We start from the raw sequence: 14,364 nt of genomic DNA on the forward strand, positions 1-14,364 counted from the left end.
TTAAACCCAACTAGCCCAATACAATGAATTTGTAGAGAGCGAGTTCAAGAGCTAGGCCCTAGTAAGCGGACAACGCCTTATGCAGTGTTTTCCACCATCGAATGCCGGCGAACCGAAACCATCCTCAAGAATCTGTCCTCGGCCCAGTCCGAGGAGCTTCTTAGCCGTCCCCTTTCCCCTGGGGCTCCCCCTTCAATCTGTTTCTCCTCCTTTATATAGTCCTCCTCCAACGATCCCTTTCCTCCACTTGTTGATCATCCATGCCTTCCCCTGACAACCCGTCCCATCAGCCACCTTACTAGAACTCCCAGTGAGTTGCAGCAACCGAGGAAACACTGCTCAGGGGTCATTTCCCATTAATGCTACCTGAACATCAATCGTGCGCATTTAATGTGGAGGTGACAGTCCATCTTGGACACGCTCCTCCACCATGCTTCCGTGGTCGACACGTTATGCTTGTTCCTTCTCTTTAGATGTTCGGGAAGGCTGCTTTTGGTGGCTCGTTACTTCCTCCTCCCATGGTCTCGGTTTACCGAGGACAGGGTCGTCCTCGGCAGCGTTCCTAGGCAACTTGGACTTTCAAACTTCATCCTCGGGCGTTCCTTCCTCCTCGGCATGGGCCTTGGGTCGGGTATTGGGCCGGGGTTTCCAAATTCTCAGGCCCCACAATAGCCCCTCAAAATCCTGCTATCCATATCCTCGGACGGGAATGAGGATTTTGATATCCTCGGGCCTTCGTCAGGGCTTGCCCAATCTTGGCCTACGTCAATGTTGGAGTCTTTTCGCCTGCCCAATGCATGTTTCTGGCGCCTTGATATACGGTGCACACCCACATTAAATTCTAGTGGCTCCACACTCCCTACGTTCAACGGTGTGATGGTAATCAGTCGGTGGGGATCTTCCGCCTTTATGGGTGAGAAACTTCGCCTGGTTGTTTTTAATTGAGGATATAAGTACTCATTTGAATCGATTTTCCTCCTTACTCTTGCATTCAAGAACTCTGGCGCACATACTATGAATCCGATCAAACCTCCAACCCAACCAGCGTCCTTCTCCAGCATAAAAAGCCTGTCTGAGGAGCTTTTCCTCATTTCTGTAAGTCTTCTTCTCTCTCTTTCCAGCTCAAATTTTCTCTCTGAGTCCTTTCTTTACTTCGCCTTTTCTTGAGTTTCTTGGCCGTTGTTAGGGATGGGTAGATTTAAGAAGTTAGTTTAGTTTGAAGAGGCGATGGAGAAATTCATCGCCGATTATAGGATACCCAGCAACATGGGCCTGAGGTACTGTGAGGAAGGGGAATGGTATATTAGGAGGAAAGAGGGTGAAGTTGTGATTCCCATAATCACCTTCTTAGAATGGGGTATGAGAATCCCTATGGGGCCAGTGACGCGCGACTACCTTAGGCATTTTTGGTTAACTCCCACCCAGTGTGCCGTCATTGTGTTTAAGATATTAGGGTGTGTAGATGCCTTGAATGAGAAGATGGGGTTGAGGTTAACCTATCATGATGTAAACTAGTGCTATAACCTCCAACACTTGAAGGGTAAGTCTTACTACATGAAGACGAGGGACGATAGGGTTCGGCTTATTTAGTGCCTCCCTGAGTCCAGCAAGGGGTTAAATCTGGACTTTCTTATTATTTAGGAGAGTGGCACGATGGCCTCCATTGCCCGATAGTAGAGGGAGAGCCAGGTAGGGTGCTCGGAGTAGAGGAAGGTTGATAAGTTGTGTTTTCATAGTTTGCACCGTTTGGTTGCTGATCAGCACATACTTTTCTTTTACAGATCCATACGCCTTTGAACGACATTTCCATTTGGTCAACAAGAAAGACTTGCAATCCGTTCTCAGGGCAGATATCTTCGTGAACGAGGCTGACGATCAAGTTAGGGCTGCTCACAAGATCCTTGGGTATAATCTAACTCAGAAGTCGTTCTCGACCCCGAAGTATGTGATCAGGGCTTGTAATCCTCGGCTTCGCCAAATTACCGTGGTACAGCACGGGTTCTCATTTTCTGAAGGATCTTCCATCCCAGAGGGCGTCCCGTTAGCAGATTCTTCCTCATCCCATCAAGCTGCGGAGGTCGAGGGAGAAAGTTTGGAAAGAAAGAAAGAAGTAGTTGATCTGGGTTCGTTCGAGAACAAATTTGGTATATTCGACCAAGCCTATCATTCCGAGGATCCCTCCGGTGACTTGGGCGACCCCCGCTTATCTGAAGCAGATCTTCTGTCTCCAAGGGCTGGTACTCAAACCGAGATGGGTTTTAAGAGGCAACCCCAAACCAGCTTGTTTGATTTGCTCGAGGGCCAACCGGGGAAGGACACATCGGGGAGGTCACATTCCAAGCCTCCTTTTCCTCCACCTAAGCTTCCCCCTGCCCCATCGAAGTCTTTGCCCGCACAAACTAGGTCATCCTCCACTCTGTTAATCTCAGAGCCTCGACCAAAGCCCACCGACCCGAAGAGGAAGAGGCCTTCCAAAGGCAAAGACCCAGTGGATAGAGGGAGATCTCATTCTTTCCAAGAGGACAATGAAGCCTGCCGACCTTCCAAGCAGCTGAGGATTGGCGGTCAGGATAAGGGGAAAGAGGTCGTTCAGCAGTTCGAGCCCCAGGCCTGGCTGCTCGTTGCCATGCTTCATGGGAAGCCTTAGATGGACGACACCACCCTCAGGGACTTTCGAGGGGGCAAGGGGGCTTGCGTAGCCGATACTCTGGAGGGGTCCCTACTTCTCCCTATTGACATGGCTAAGCTAGGGGGTATGAGGAGGCAAGAGGTTGCTCGCAACCTCAAGAGGTACTTGGGCATGGTAAGACTTTTGGTACTTGTTCCTTCGTTTAAGTTTTATTCCTCAGTATCCAACTTATGGTGTACTTGTTTTGGTTGGCAAGCTATCCAAGCCACCTTCAGGTTGGAAGAGGAGGCCGACAACCAGGACAAAGCTTTAGGTCAGGAGCGCGACAAATGCCTAGATGCCGTGAATTCCTTCAAGAAATTTGAGACTGATCTCAAGAAGGCAAGGGAGAACTTGGATGAGATGACGAAGGCCAGAAACAGCGTGGCATCTGACCTAGCCGGCGTTATGAAATAGGCCGATGACCAGACAGGGCGCTTGTGGGATGTCGAGGGTCAGTTGCAGGTCGCCAAAGAGTATATCGCTGACCTTAAGCAGAAGTTGGCTGAGGCAGTAGGGGCCTGAGGCGCCGCCGAGTATGTTAGGGACGAGGCCTTGAGGGCTACAGAAGAAGCCGTGTTTGCGAGGACAAATGCTGAGCGCTCCAAAGAGTAAGCGAAGGAAGAGGCCTTTGCCGAGGGGGTAGCTAAGACCGAGGCTGCCCTTAAGGCTCAAGTCCCTGAGGTATGCAAACGCTACTGCTCCCAAACTTGGAGTGAGACCTTCAACCAAGTGGGAGTCGAGGCCTCGTCTGAGCTTAGGAGGGCCGAGAGGGTGTACTACCCCCCCGCAATTCGCGAGGCTGCCTCCGTCACCTCTAAAGTGGGTTCAGCCTTACGAGTGACGGATGAAGGCTAGGCCAGTGTTGCCGATGATCCACTGTCAACCGACAAGCCCGCTGAGGAGACTAGGCACCAAGGGGCTTTAGGGGACGAGGATTCTGGTAACCCAGCAGGGCCCCATGACGTGGTGAAGCTTCCCGCTGACCCCCAGGTCACCCCTGCCGACAAGGAGTGCTCCGAAGTTGCACATTCGAGCTAGAATTTCGAGGCGCCAGATGAAGCTTCTTGACTAACCCCTAAGGACAAGCTTTCTACCGAGTTAAAGAGATGGGCAATTTCGTTGGGCCACCATGCTATGTTGACTTGCGCCGCCCTTGTCTTCGTTCCTCTTTGTCTTGGTTTATCACTGTATATTTCGTTTTGGTTTAAAACACTGTAATGTTACCTTTTAAGCTGGATGCATGGATCTTCTTTTTCTTTTTACTTGGTGTCTATTGTCATTGCGATGAGTTTGGCTACTTATATAACCTGTGCTTTGACTATAAGCTTCACAATCTTTGAAACTCAGCACATTTTTCGTTCTAAACTGGCAACCAAAAAACGTAAAGCCCCTAGCGATGGTTCCCACTTGGATTTTGATCGATAATTGAACCACCTTAACACCACGACCTATTTTGGCCAAATTGAATGTTGAGGGAACGACTCGATGATATTGGTTCCACATCACATGAATGAGATACTGTAAACAATAAAAAATGCTTAGGAAAGCCATTAGTTGCTGACTGTGCTAAGGGGTTAGGTTCAATGTGCCTCAGAATGCTTTAAATGATGCTCATAGGCTTGTGTTTGTTTACTCCTTTGCCGAACGTAGCCAGTCTCTCTAGGGACCTGAGTCTGAGGACTATGCGAAATCTTGACTCTGTCTGACACTTAGGTTCCTTTGTGAGTAACTAGCCTCCCCTTAGGTTTGAGTTCGAGGGCCATGCAAAACCTTGGCTCAGCTTAAGGCTTATGCTCTTCTGTAAGTAACTAGTTTTCCCATAGGTTTGGGTCTGAGGACCATGCAAGACCTTGGTTCAGCCTAGTACCTAGGTATTTTTGGAGTGGTTAGTTTTTCCATAGGCTTGAGTCCGAGAACCATGCAAGACCTTGGTTCAATCTAACGTTTATGTTTTTCTGTAAGTAACTAGTTTTCCCATATGTTTGAGTCTGATGACCATGCAAAACCTTGGTTTAGTCTAGTACCTAGGTATTTTTGGAGTGGTTAGTTTTCCTATAGGCTTGAGTCCAAGGACCATGCAAGACCTTGGTTCAGTCTAATGCTTATGTTCTTCTGTAAGTAACTAGTTTTTCCGTAGATTTAAGTCTGAAGACCATGCAAGACCTTGGTTTAGTCTAGTACCCAGGTATTTTTGGAGTGGTTAGTTTTCCCATAGGCTTGTGTGCACATCGAAAATGGAGCTGATGGGGTTGGGCTCTTTCGGACTCACAACTTACTTGTATGGTGGGTTTGGGTTTCCTACACTAGGTTATCCTCGGTGCGAAAACTCAATGAGATCACTTTTCTTTTCTCTATTGCCCTAACCAACTTTCTGCTACCTTCCCTCTCTTTCTCTATCTTCTTGCTCTGACGTAAACTTTTCCAACCCCCATTTCTCCCCAAGCTTCTCATATTTATAGTTCTAAATTAGTGGTGAGGTTATGATTACTCTCTGATTTAGTGCAGCGGGCGGTCCAGTGTTATTGAACATAAGTGGGTGGTTAGGTGGGAGTGGGAAATGGTGAATATGGCTTCGAAACTTGGTTCCCACTTCAGTAGATATGCTCGGCGGAGGTGTGCCGAAAGGAACTGCCGGGTATATCCTGCACGTTATGCTCGGTTGCCGGCCACGACAGTGACCAGTAAGGATTTACCGAGCATAAGCAGGAGGCGACCCTTGGGCCAGTGTTCTGTAGAGTTTCGAGATGGGCCTGCAGAGAGAGAGAATAGGCGTATGGGCCGTATCTTCTCATGAGAATAAATGGCCCAAGTGGGACTAGGTATGAGTGCCGTACATTAGCCCCCCCTTGATTCATGCCCGGTCCTCGACGAGAATCAAGGAGTCAAACAGCGAGTGATGCTCGGGAGGTCCGGAGGGGTATTGTCTGGGGCACTCCAGTAGTCCCATTAATGCGCTCCTAAAAAGGCACACAGGATTCGGTCGTTTGGTTCGCCCCTCATAATTACCTGACGCTTCGTGAACCGAGGTGGCGTAGACGCCAGTTTGGCGTTGGAACCTGTGAAGTCTACCAATTAATCCTCATAATTGCTGATCATCCGTCGTTAATTCTTCTCAGGACCTCTATAAAAGGCCCGTTTCAAATCACTCACCTACTCTTTATGCTCTCTTTCTTCTAAGACCCACTCTCCGCCGTACATTCATCCGCGCACTCATCCTCCAGCCCAGATCCTCTTTTCATCTTAGAGCCCAAAGTAAGTCCTCTACTCTCTCCTTTTTACTTCCGCATCTTCGTTCATATTTCTTTTAGTGTTTAGGATGGGATACTCCTACCTTCTAGATACGGACGTAGCCTTAGCCACCTTTAGGCAAGCCTTTGACACCCACAGCGATGTGGAAGTGGCGTACTGTCCTGAGAGTGACATCCCTCTTCATAGAAGGGAAAACACTGCCTTTTCCCCCTTGATGGCAGTTTTGGAGGGTGGGTTGAGGTTTCCAGTAGACCTTCTTTTAATAGACACCCTTAGGAATTATGGGTTGTGCCCCGACCAACTTCCTCCCAATTTTTACCGGGTAGTGAGTTGCATGAGTCGATTAAACCAAATGTACGGTTTACAGTTGGATCAGCATGATATAAACCACATGTATAGTTTGTGTGGCAGTAAGAAAACAAATTATTATTTGAAAGCAAGAGATATGATGCGAACCTCAATCGACACACTTTGAGACCCAACAAAAATATTGGAATACTTGCCCAAGAAAGCTAAAAATTCAATTTTTTTGATAGAAACCTTGACCCAACATTTATAATCGAAACGCGAACTAAAGGTATAAGTAATAGACCTTGACCCAATGATTATAATGAATCACGAACCAAAGGTATAAAGTTTGAACGCCACAAGGAAGAATCCTTGATAAGTTCACAGTCCTTGAAGAACCAAAAGAAGAGCAAAATCTCACATTTTCTGATTTTTATTCACTAATCTCCCTATTACAATGAGTGCATGCTATTTATATGACATGACTGGAAATAGAAAATATAAAAAAACGTACTAAATAATAAAACCCTAAATAAAAGTTGATTTGGTCTGAAATTAGCAAATCCAAAATAGGAAAAATAGCTAAAAACGTTCTAAATAATAAAAGCCTAAAATTAAGGTAGATTTGGTCCAAAACTAGATGCTCCAGACTAGAAAAAATATCTATTAACTGATATGGAGCTGGAAAATCAATCAACCATTAATCCACACCATAAATCATGCCCAATTAAGCCAGATCAGCCCTCAATAGCTTGGATTAAATTTATTACGCCTTCATCTTCTTTGGGCCAAGCTTGGAACGTCCTCCGTTAGAATCAGCCCAAATCTCTTGAACAAGCCCATTAAGTGCTTCTTTGATCTTCTTAGATCTTACTTTAGTAATAGGCCCAACTGGAACATGCAATGGATCCTTGATTGCTTGTTGATTCTCATCAAGATATGAGGGTACGGCTGATCTCCTGCCTACCTGACTCAAATAGAGACTCCGCCGAGGAGTTGTTCGGGTGCGCGGCAACTGGTTTACGGTGAATTTCCTTGCCCCCTTACCAGGCGCGAAGTGGGTTCGTTCCGATCACTGACCTGCTTTCATTTCTTATTTAATTTCATGCATGAATGTACATCTATATCGTGTTGTGAACAATTTACTCACTCTAACGCTTATCCATGTGTTTCATTTCAGACGGTAGAGTGTTTGTCCCGGACGTTAGAGTCGCGCATGTGCGGGATCTGAACTTCGTGCTTAGGTCTGAAATTTTTGTCCATTCGGACGGTCAGCTCCGAGCATCCCACTTAATCCTCGGTGTCGATCCCGTGTATTCCACTTGGCAGGCATTCAGCCAAGCCCTGCTGGTAGATAGCCCACTATTGTCTTACATAGATGTTTGGCACGCCAATTTCCTCCCTCCGAAGTTTACAGTAGGTGAGGCTCGTGATTAGGGTCCTTGGTGTATTTGCTCCGACGAGCTCCAGCCAGTACGGGACGAGTAAGCCGAGCGAGTGTCCCGAGCTCGCCAAGAATGAGCCCACGAGCAAATTCAGCAAGAAGCCCCTGCTCAGCCGGAAGGTCCCATCGACTAAGGAGCCCCAGCCCCGAAAATCGAAGAGGCAGTTGCAGAATCTCCTGACCGCCCTGAAATCGATCACAACCGATCAGCGGCGATGGTGACTCGAAAGACGATGACGATAAGCTGTTTCATCCCCGGAGCCAGACCTGCCGCACAGCAGTCACAGCAGCAGGTTCGCGGCCACACCCCTCCTCCTCCCACAGCCCTCGGTAGGCAAAGGAAAAAGCAGCGTACAACCAAACAGACAGTGGTCGGCCCAGGTGATGTGCCTTTCAACACCCCTCCCTGGCTATCTGGCGGTATTGTAATCCGCGAACCTACAGCCTAAATCGGGGTGCATGTGGCGTCTTCCTCCCGTGTCATACCCACGTGGCAACCTTCATTTATGCTGCATGGCAAACTTCTTCCCTCGGATGCAAGTGTGCACGTCTGGCAAAAGGGGGCGGGTGGTCACGTCGCCCAGAGCTTGGTGCGGGGCCTCTTGCTGCTGGAGGACGTGCGTGCTTTAGAGGGCACGGATGAGTCAATGGGAAGGAGGCTGCAGTGGCACACTGTGGCGGTAAGGTTTTTTTTTTTTTTTTTACTAACTTTTATCTTCGGGGGTATGGCACCCGTTTCTTATCACTTCATCAGGCCGCGTAGCTGGCATACATACTTGATAGGTGCGTCAATGATCTTACCGAGGATGCTAGTCGGGAGAAAGCCCTCAAGGATGTCGCCGAGATAAATGCCAAGGAAAAAGCCGTGGCCGGTTCGACCACAGAGAAGAAGGCTACAGCGGCAGAGAAGGTGAGGGTGACAGCGGAGAAGAAGTACTCAGAGCTGCAAGTTAAGGTGGGAGAGACTGAGCTTAAGTTAGCGGAAGCTGAGAGCATAAACAGTGTGCGTACCAAAGAGCTGGCCGACCTGAGAGCTGCCCTGGAGGCCAGCGAGAGAAAATGGTACAACGAAGGATTTGCTGATGCCGAGAACTCAGCAGAACTCATTATAGGGGATGCTCGGAAGCTCGGCTTAGAGGAGGGATGGCTGGCCAATTTGCAGGCTTTGGAAGTCCCTGAGGATTCCCCACTGAGAAATCCTGGCCAGATTTCGTTCCCGGTGCCCGTTCAGAGCTCGCAGGACCCTCAAAGGCCCATCGATGAAGAGGAGACGACCATCCTAAGGGAACTAGTAGAGCAGATAGACTCCCACGTGGAGTTGGAGGAAACTGAAGTGGCCAGCCGCCACCGCTCTGAGGATCAGCCTGGCCAGAACCCACCCCAGACCTTGACGCAACAGCACTCCGCGGAGACTAACTCTCGAGAGCAACCTGCAGACTCTGCCTCATGATTGCCGAAACAAGACCTCTGTTTTATGAAGCTTTTTGTTTTTAATAGACTGGCCTATGTCGCCGGGCTGTGGTGACTGAACAATTCCCCCCCTCTTTCTTTTGGTTAACACTGAAATGGCCACTTGGTTTTGTGGTTGAGATACTATTTTAATTTTTAACGTGATAATTTAGTTTTGGAATGTTTATTGTGTCGTTTGTTGGTTTGCTTCATACCTATGCTGTAGTGGTCCGGGTAGTTGAATCCTGTTTCGTCGTAAGGCGGGGATATCCTGTTCCGGACCAGGCATCAGGTTTCTGCACTTAGATTAAGTGTTAAAGGTTTACGCCTGTTCGGCGATGTAGATCGAACCGAGAAGCAGGTTTCTGTCCTTAGATTTTTTTTAAGGTCTACACCTGTTCGGTGATGCAGATCGAATCGAGAAGCAGGTTTCTGTCCTTAGATTTTTTTTAAGGTCTACACCTGTTTGGCGATGCAAATCGAACCGAGAAGCAGGTTTCTGTCGAACTGAGAAGCAAGTTTCTGTCCTTAGATTTTTTTTAAGATCTACACCTATTCGGCGATGCAGATTGAACCGAGAAACAGGTTTCTGTCCTTAGATTTTTTTTAAGGTTTACATCTGTTCGGCGATGTAGATCGAACCGAGAAGCAGGTTTCTGCCTTTAGAATAAGTGTTAAAGGTTTACACCTGTTCAGCGATGTAGATCGAACTGAGAAGCAGGTTTCTGTCCTTAGATAGTTTTTTAAAGGTTTACACCCGTTCGGCGATGTAGATTGAACCAAGAAGCTGGTTTCTGTCCTTAGATAGATTTTTAAAGGTTTACACCCGTTCGGCGATGTAGATCGAGCCGAGAATCAGGTTTCTGTCCTTAGATAGATTTTTAAAGGTTTACACCCGTTCGGCGATGTAGATCGAACTGAGAATCAGGTTTCTGTCCTTAGATTTTTTTTAAGGTCTACACCTGTTCGGTGATGTAGATCGAACCAAGAAGCAGGTTTCTGCCCTTAGAATAAGTGTTAAAGGTTTACACCTGTTCGGCGATGTAGATCAAACCGAGAAGCAGGTTTCTGTCCTTAGATAGATTTTTAAAGGTTTACACCCGTTCGGCGATGTAGATCGAGTCGAGAATTAGGTTTATGTCCTTAGATTTTTTAAAGGTTTACACCTGTTCGGCGATGTAGATCGAACCGAGAAGCAGGTTTCTGTCCTTAGGTTTTTTTTTTTTTAAGGTCTACACCTGTTCGGCGATGTAAATCGAACCGAGAAGTAGATTTCTGCTCTTAGAATAAGTGTTAAAGGTTTACACCTGTTCGGCAATGTAGATCGAACCGAGAAGCAGGTTTCTATCCTTAGGTAGATGAGAGTATGAAGGCTCTTTCATGATCGGCAATAGAAGTCAAACAGAGAATTTGGAAAAGTGTAGCCACATGAACGCTATTATCATTGTTAGTGAAACCGTGCAACATTACATCGACCTTACAATTTTCAATACCGCTTGTTAGTGATAGAATCTCTTAAGATTATGGACGTTCCATGGTCGGGGAAATGGCCTCTCGTCTAGGCCCTCCAAGTAATACGCTCCCGAGCCAGCGACGGCGGTGACTCGGTAAGGCCCTTCCCATGTCTGTGCTAGTTTCCTGGCGTTCGTATCCTGCATATTCCTTACGGCTTTCCTGAGGACCAAATCCTCGGCACCAAACTCCCTTGTTCTTACGTCACGGCTATATCTCTGGGCCAGCTTTTGTTGATACTCCGCGAGCCGTATAGTCACCACTTCACGGAATTCTTTCAATCCGTCTAAGCGTCCTACCATCATCTCATCGTTTTGGCCGGGATCGAACCCTGCGACTCGAGCACTGCACAAATCTACCTTGGTCGGTATCACGGCCTCGGCCCCATATGTGAGAGAAAACGGGGTCTCCCTGGTGGACCTTCTAGGAGTTGTCCGGTATGCCCACAGTACTTTGGGCAGCTCCTCGGCCCAGTTTTCCTTCGCACCCTCCAGCCTTTTCTTTAGCCCGTTCACAATAACTTTATTTACCGCCTCGACCTGGCCGTTACCCTGGGAATACGCTGGAGTTGAGTATCTGTTGTTGATGCCGAGATCACCGCAGAATTCTTGGAATGCACGGCTGTCGAATTACAGCCCGTTGTCTGATATTAGAGAGTTCGCCACCCCGAACTTGGTGATTAGATTCTTCCAAACGAACTTCTTCACATCCACATCCCGGATATTGGCCAAAGCCTCCGCCTCCGCCCATTTGGTAAAATAGTCGACGGCCACCAGGACAAACCTTCGATTACCCGTCACTCGGGGAAACAGGCGTACGATATCCAGCCCTTATTGTGCAAAAGGCCAGGGACTGCTGATCAGGTTCAAATGGCCTGCAAGCTGATGGATTAGGGGTGGATGCTTTTGACACTGTTCACACTTACGTACATATTCGGCGGCGTTCCGCTGCATCTGAGGCCACCAAAAACCCTAAGTCATTGCCCGGTGCGCCAACAAACGACCTCCCATATGGCTGCTGCACACTCCCTGTTGAAGCTCGGCCAAGAGCTCGGCTACCTTTTTCGGGTGTAAGCACAAAAGGTAGGGCCCCCCAAAGGACCTTAGATACACCGTTCAGTCTTCTAATAACCAATATCGAGGGGCCACTCTACGGACCTTTCTGCCCTCCTTTTTGTCAGACGGGAGTTGGCCATCAGCCAAGAAGTCCATAATGAGGTCCATCCAGCACGGCCCCAATGTTGCGATCGCTGCGATATCGATTCCTGCAGTCCCCGAATTAGATACTGCCCTGATGCTCGGTTCTGGAACAACCTCAACTCTTATTAGCTGGGGTATCTCTTCGGCCACTGATGACGCCAGCGTGGCGAAGGAGTCGGCGTGTCTATTTTGCGTCCGAGCTACTTGGATAACCTTTACCGTGCTGAAGCCGAACGTAGCTCGCTTCACCTGTTGCAAGTATGCCTTCATCCGAAGATCTCGGGCTTCAAAACTGCCCTCGACTTGACTAACCACTAGACGCGAATCTGAATACACCTCTACTACCCGGGCACCTAAACTCGAAACCGTCCTTAGTCCAGCCAGCAAGGCTTCGTATTTCGCCTCATTGTTGGAGGCTCTGAAGCCCAATCTAAATGAGTGTTCTAACCGAATTCCCTCTGGGGTGACAATGACAACCCCAGCGCTGACTCCCGTGTAGCTTGATGCCCCGTCCATAAACACCTTCCACGGGTGAGACTCCACGTGGCAAACAAACTCCCCCTTCCCTCTTGGCGAGAACTCAACGACAAAATTTGCGAGGATCTGGCCCTTCACTGAATTTCGGGGCCTGTACTGTATATCAAAAGAACCTAGCCGGGTTCCCCATTTTGCTATTCGGCTAGTGAAGTCTGATCTTCTCAACAACGACTGTAGGGGATACTCGGTCAAGACATAAACCGTATGAGCTTGAAAGTATTGCGGCAGCTTCCTCGTGGCGTGTATCAAGGCGAGCACAAGCTTCTCTAGGGGTAAGTATCTCGTCTCTGCATCAACTAGAGTCTTGCTGATGTAGTACACGGGTTGTTGGATTCCCTGGTCTCTCAATAGCACGGCGCTCACGGTGTGTTCGGAAACCGCCAGGTATATGAATAGGTCCTTGTCGGGTTCTGGTGCCGTGAGCATGGGTGCCCGGGTCAAATAATCCTTCAGATCCATAAAAGCTCTGTCGCACTCTTCGTTCCACTGAAAACCAGTCTATTTCTTCAGAAGTTGGTAGAACGGTCGGCATCGATCTGCAAATTTGGAGATGAACCGATTGAGGGCGGCTAGCATCCCGATCAACACTTGCATTTCCTTCGGACTGCTCGGTGGTTTCAAACTCTTCATGGCCTCAATTTGGTCGGGATTAATCTCTATTCCTCGCTTAGTGATCAAGTACCCTAGGAATTTTTCGGCCCCCACGCCAAAAGCACATTTCTCGGCATTCAGGCGTATCTTGTGTCGTCGAAGAACCTCGAAAACATCGCGAAGGTCGTTCGTGTGCCATGTTGTCTGCTTGCTTTTCACCACCATATCGTCAATATACACTTCAACCGTGCGCCCTATCATATCTCGGAACATCCTCATCATCATCCGCTGGTACGTGGCCCCGACGTTCTTCAATTCGAAGGGCATCACCGTATAGTGATAATTGGCCTCCGGTGAGATAAACGCCGTCTTCTCTTGGTCCTCAGGTGCCAAGGCGATCTGGTGGTACCCTTGAAAGGCATCCAGAAAACTCATCCTCGGATGACCACACATGGCATCCACCAATTGGTCGATTTTGGGCACGGGGAATGGGTCTTTAGGACATGCTCAGTTCAAATCTGTGAAGTCCACGCAGACCCTCCATTTGCCATTTTTTTTCTTTACCACCACGGTATTTGCCAACCAATCCGGGAAAAAGATTTCTTTTATCGCTTCAGCATCCTTTAGCTTCTGAACTTCTGCTTTCACTGCTTCGGTGTGCTCCCAGGCCGATCTCCTCGGCTTCTGCTTCTTAAGGGGGAACAAGGGGTCAACCCTGAGTCTATGGACTATGAACTCGGGGTCTACCCCGGGCACCTCATATGGACTCCATGCGAACATGTCCACGTTCTGTACGAGGAGTAATAACATTTCCACCTTTTCCTGCTCGTTCAGGCCTACCCCTACTTGGAACCACTTGTCGGCATCTGGAAGTACCCTTACCCTCGTTATCTCTTCGGCACCTCCACCCCCCACTTCTCCTCGGTCATTCTGTAATTGCTATAATGGACCCCCCTGCGGCGGACCCTTTTGCTGGTCGTACCCTTCCTGATCGGCTCCCTCCTTCTCTTGGTTGACCATGGTAATTAAGCATTGTCTCGCCATTTGCTGGCTCCCCTTCACCACAGCAATACCATGCTCGGTGGGAAATTTTACCTTCACATGTAGTGTGGATGGCATGACCCCCATTGCATGAATCCATGGCTTGCTGAGTATCGCTGTGTACGGGGAGAAGGAAGTCACCACTATAAACTTCACCATCACCTCCTTGCCCTTCATATTCACGGGCATAGATATTTGCCCCTCGGGTATTACAACTTTACCATCAAACCCGACCAAAGGCGTGCTGTACTTAGAGAGGTCCCTACTCTTTAACCCGAGCCCCCGGTACAGATCTGGATACATCACGTCGGCCCCACTACCCTGGTCTATCATCATTCTTTTTACCAGGAACCCGCCTACCCGTGCGGTGACCACCAATGCGT

General features: G+C 48.5%; 1 protein-coding gene across 1 annotated transcript; it reads right to left on the reverse strand.

Annotated features, from left to right (window-relative positions):
• Positions 1 to 13,879: 13,879 nt before the first annotated feature.
• On the reverse strand, positions 13,880 to 14,317 carry LOC136069523 (uncharacterized). Its single transcript, XM_065778164.1, has one exon. It carries the CDS (start codon positions 14,315 to 14,317, stop codon positions 13,880 to 13,882), a length of 438 nt encoding a protein of 145 aa, XP_065634236.1.
• Between the last annotated feature and the right edge of the window lie 47 nt (positions 14,318 to 14,364).

This window comes from Quercus suber, unplaced genomic scaffold, assembly GCF_002906115.3.
Source record: "Quercus suber isolate HL8 unplaced genomic scaffold, Cork oak 2.0 scaffold_10, whole genome shotgun sequence".
NCBI lineage: Eukaryota > Viridiplantae > Streptophyta > Magnoliopsida > Fagales > Fagaceae > Quercus > Quercus suber.

Coding starts and splice junctions, on each gene's coding strand:
- LOC136069523 (XM_065778164.1), bottom strand. CDS start 14,317: ATGATGATAGACCAGGGTAGTGGGGCCGACGTGATGTATCCAGATCTG.